Source organism: Anopheles arabiensis, chromosome 2, assembly GCF_016920715.1.
Source record: "Anopheles arabiensis isolate DONGOLA chromosome 2, AaraD3, whole genome shotgun sequence".
Classification (NCBI taxonomy): Eukaryota; Metazoa; Arthropoda; class Insecta; order Diptera; family Culicidae; genus Anopheles; species Anopheles arabiensis.
The window spans coordinates 34,942,081-34,944,832 of NC_053517.1; the positions used below are offsets into that span (position 1 = coordinate 34,942,081).

Genomic DNA, 2,752 nt, shown 5'->3' on the forward strand with positions numbered 1-2,752 from the left:
TCAATACAGCGTGAGTCGTGTTGAACATCATGCTAAAGAAATTATAAATGATGATGATGGTAATGAAATATCAGTTTGATGAGGATCAACAACTTGCTCGCAGTGAAAACCAATGTCTACATTTGGAAGTGACTTGCGAAACCATGTTAAAGACTGCTAAACGCAGCAAAAAGATGAAGAATAGTAGCAGGGTGAAACTTGAAAAAAGCATATGCGAAGCAAGTTGGGAAGAATATATTTTCGTTTTTATTATCAACACTTACGAAAATTAAAATGTATCTTCTTCTTCTTCTTGGGCAAAACAACTAATGTCAGTGAAAGGCCTGTATGAACCATTGGTGGTGTTGGCTTTCTATGACTTCTTTATTACCATTGGCGGGATAGTCAATCCCTCATCCATTCGTAGATTGTCCGTGAGTCGTGCGAGTTGATGACTGTACCACAAGACCGGCCAATCAAAATGTATGTGTCTCAAAAAGCCTAAGAATCCAGACATAAACTATTTGAATAAGCACTTTACATTTCCAAAGCTACTAAGCTAAGCTAAGTAACGTGCAACTGCGAAATAACTTTGTTTCATATCAATGTTTTCTAAAAAATGAAATAAGAAAATCGAATAACATCAAATGTTTGCATTTATTGATTACATTGTTTTAATAAAAATATTTTTTTCCGATATCTAAGCTATCAATCAATTCTATCCCTAAAAGATTATCTTGTTTCTACAGTGCGGAAGAATTTACTAAGCTTTATTGTATCTCTCATTTGAATCATGATTTGAATAACGAATACACACAAAACTGCAAAAATGATTCTAGTAATCAATTTTTTAGGAGAACAATCACACAGAATATTAAAAAAAAACTAATAAACTTAAAATTCATAAACAAATCAAGGAATACGAAGCTTTACTATTGTTTTGGATAGCAATGTAAACTAGCCAAGATCAACCAGAAAACTGTACATCATGGCAAATGCGGAGTACATCTTCTGCATAATGTCAGTGAAGGTTTCCATGTTCATCGGACCGACACTGCGGATCATTATTTCTGCTGAAAGCTGACTGCGTGCGAGCATAAACTTAAACTGCTTCTGCTCTTCGGTTGGGAGCATATACCAGGGCAGATTCGAGATGTAATCAATCATTCGTTCGTTCTGTTAATAGAAAGATAGAAATGGATACCGTTATTATTATTATTGTTTATTAATTCACTGGACGATATTAAAACTGTTATTGTATTATGTAGGGTACAATCTGACCCTAAATCCCTTACCATTATTTGCATCACAGTTCCCATCAAGCAGTACACAAACAGTTGAAACACAGATATCACAATAAATCCGTACGTTGCGTACCAATCCGTCTGGAAGAGGAAACAACGCTGACCTTTATACATTTTGACGTAGCCGATAGAGCCTCTACTTACTGTCAAGGCCAAAAATAGATTGAATACGGTCGATAAACTACACGAAGCCACCTGCACTACGCAGATATTTCGATAGCACTCCTGCATGGACTCCAGATAGAAGATAACGCTTTGATGATACTGATAGATGGCGCGCATCCGTTGGCGGCAGAACGTTTTATATACTACCGTTCGCCACTCACAGTGCTGCGAAACACCACTCAGATCCTGGTCAAACTGTTCACACTCAATCTTGAACAGCCCCCCATAGGTAACGAAATGCACCACAAACATAATGAAGGCAATATCGGACGTCAGTGCACCGAGTAACCCGTACACAGCGATCACCATATGAAGCGAATTGGTGATGCCATAACCGTACGCCGAGTAGATGTTAATCCCCGGTATATACAATGGAAAGATCGGTACCTTCACATGTACCACAAAGTACATATAAGCCGGATACAGTGAAAAAATAAACAAGGACGAAGTATAAAGAACTGAGATGGCTTTCGTCATGAGCACCAATAGATCTATGATCCGGGTAATGGTCGTCTTTTGTGCCAGGGTCCCTTTCGAGTGACGCTCGTAGATCGCTTCCTTCAGGCAGGAAAAATTCACCGCATACTGAGGTGCTTGCTGGATCGTGTAGTATATCTTCAGCGAACACTGAAAGAAAAACCCCAAAAATGAGAGGGATTTGAACAGCTCGAACGTGTCGCTAGCAATGATCAGCGAGTAAACCATCAATATGAAGTACTGTGAACAGAGCAAGATCGACATGTATGTTTGGTACGACTTTTTCCACGTTTCGATCATCACATCGAAACCGATTATCTTGCAAAGGGTACGTAAATAACGTTCAAACTGGCAGAATTTCTCGGACGCCTCCATGGTACGCGCGCTGCACACTGACTGCTTTTATGGGCGGAAACAGACTGGCTTTCAACGTTTAATACTCGAACTCATTTGTAAGCGTTAAAGTCAATATGGCTTGAATAAGTTATGGCTATAATAGTTTGCTATGTGTGTGAATGCTCTGTTTCGGTCTCTGTTTTTTGCAACAACAGAGTCTAGGAATGAAACATTTTATGTGTGGTGATTGATGTTTTACTCTTTTTTTGTGTGTATGAAATCACAATTGAACCGTGAAATTGATTGAATAAATAATCGACTATGTGCCGATGCAACAACACTGTTGGTGTCGCTGACGAAACATGAGGAGTGAAATTGAGGAAGGTATCGAGGAATTATGAAAAATTAACTTAAGCAATAGAGTTTTTTTTAATAACAGCAAATGAATGTTGCGTAAAAAGCATAAACTTTTAAGCACAAAAGCATATTGA

At 38.3% G+C, this 2,752-nt stretch overlaps 1 protein-coding gene across 1 annotated transcript; it reads right to left on the bottom strand.

Annotated features, from left to right (window-relative positions):
- Nucleotides 1-817: 817 nt before the first annotated feature.
- On the bottom strand, nucleotides 818-2,300 carry LOC120895663 (putative odorant receptor 83c). Its single transcript, XM_040299198.1, has 3 exons — nucleotides 1,428-2,300; nucleotides 1,275-1,364; nucleotides 818-1,155 (listed from the first exon to the last, which is right to left on the bottom strand). The coding sequence occupies exons 1-3, from the start codon at nucleotides 2,298-2,300 to the stop codon at nucleotides 937-939; spliced, it is 1,182 nt and encodes a 393-aa protein (XP_040155132.1). The 3' UTR covers nucleotides 818-936.
- Nucleotides 2,301-2,752: the final 452 nt, after the last annotated feature.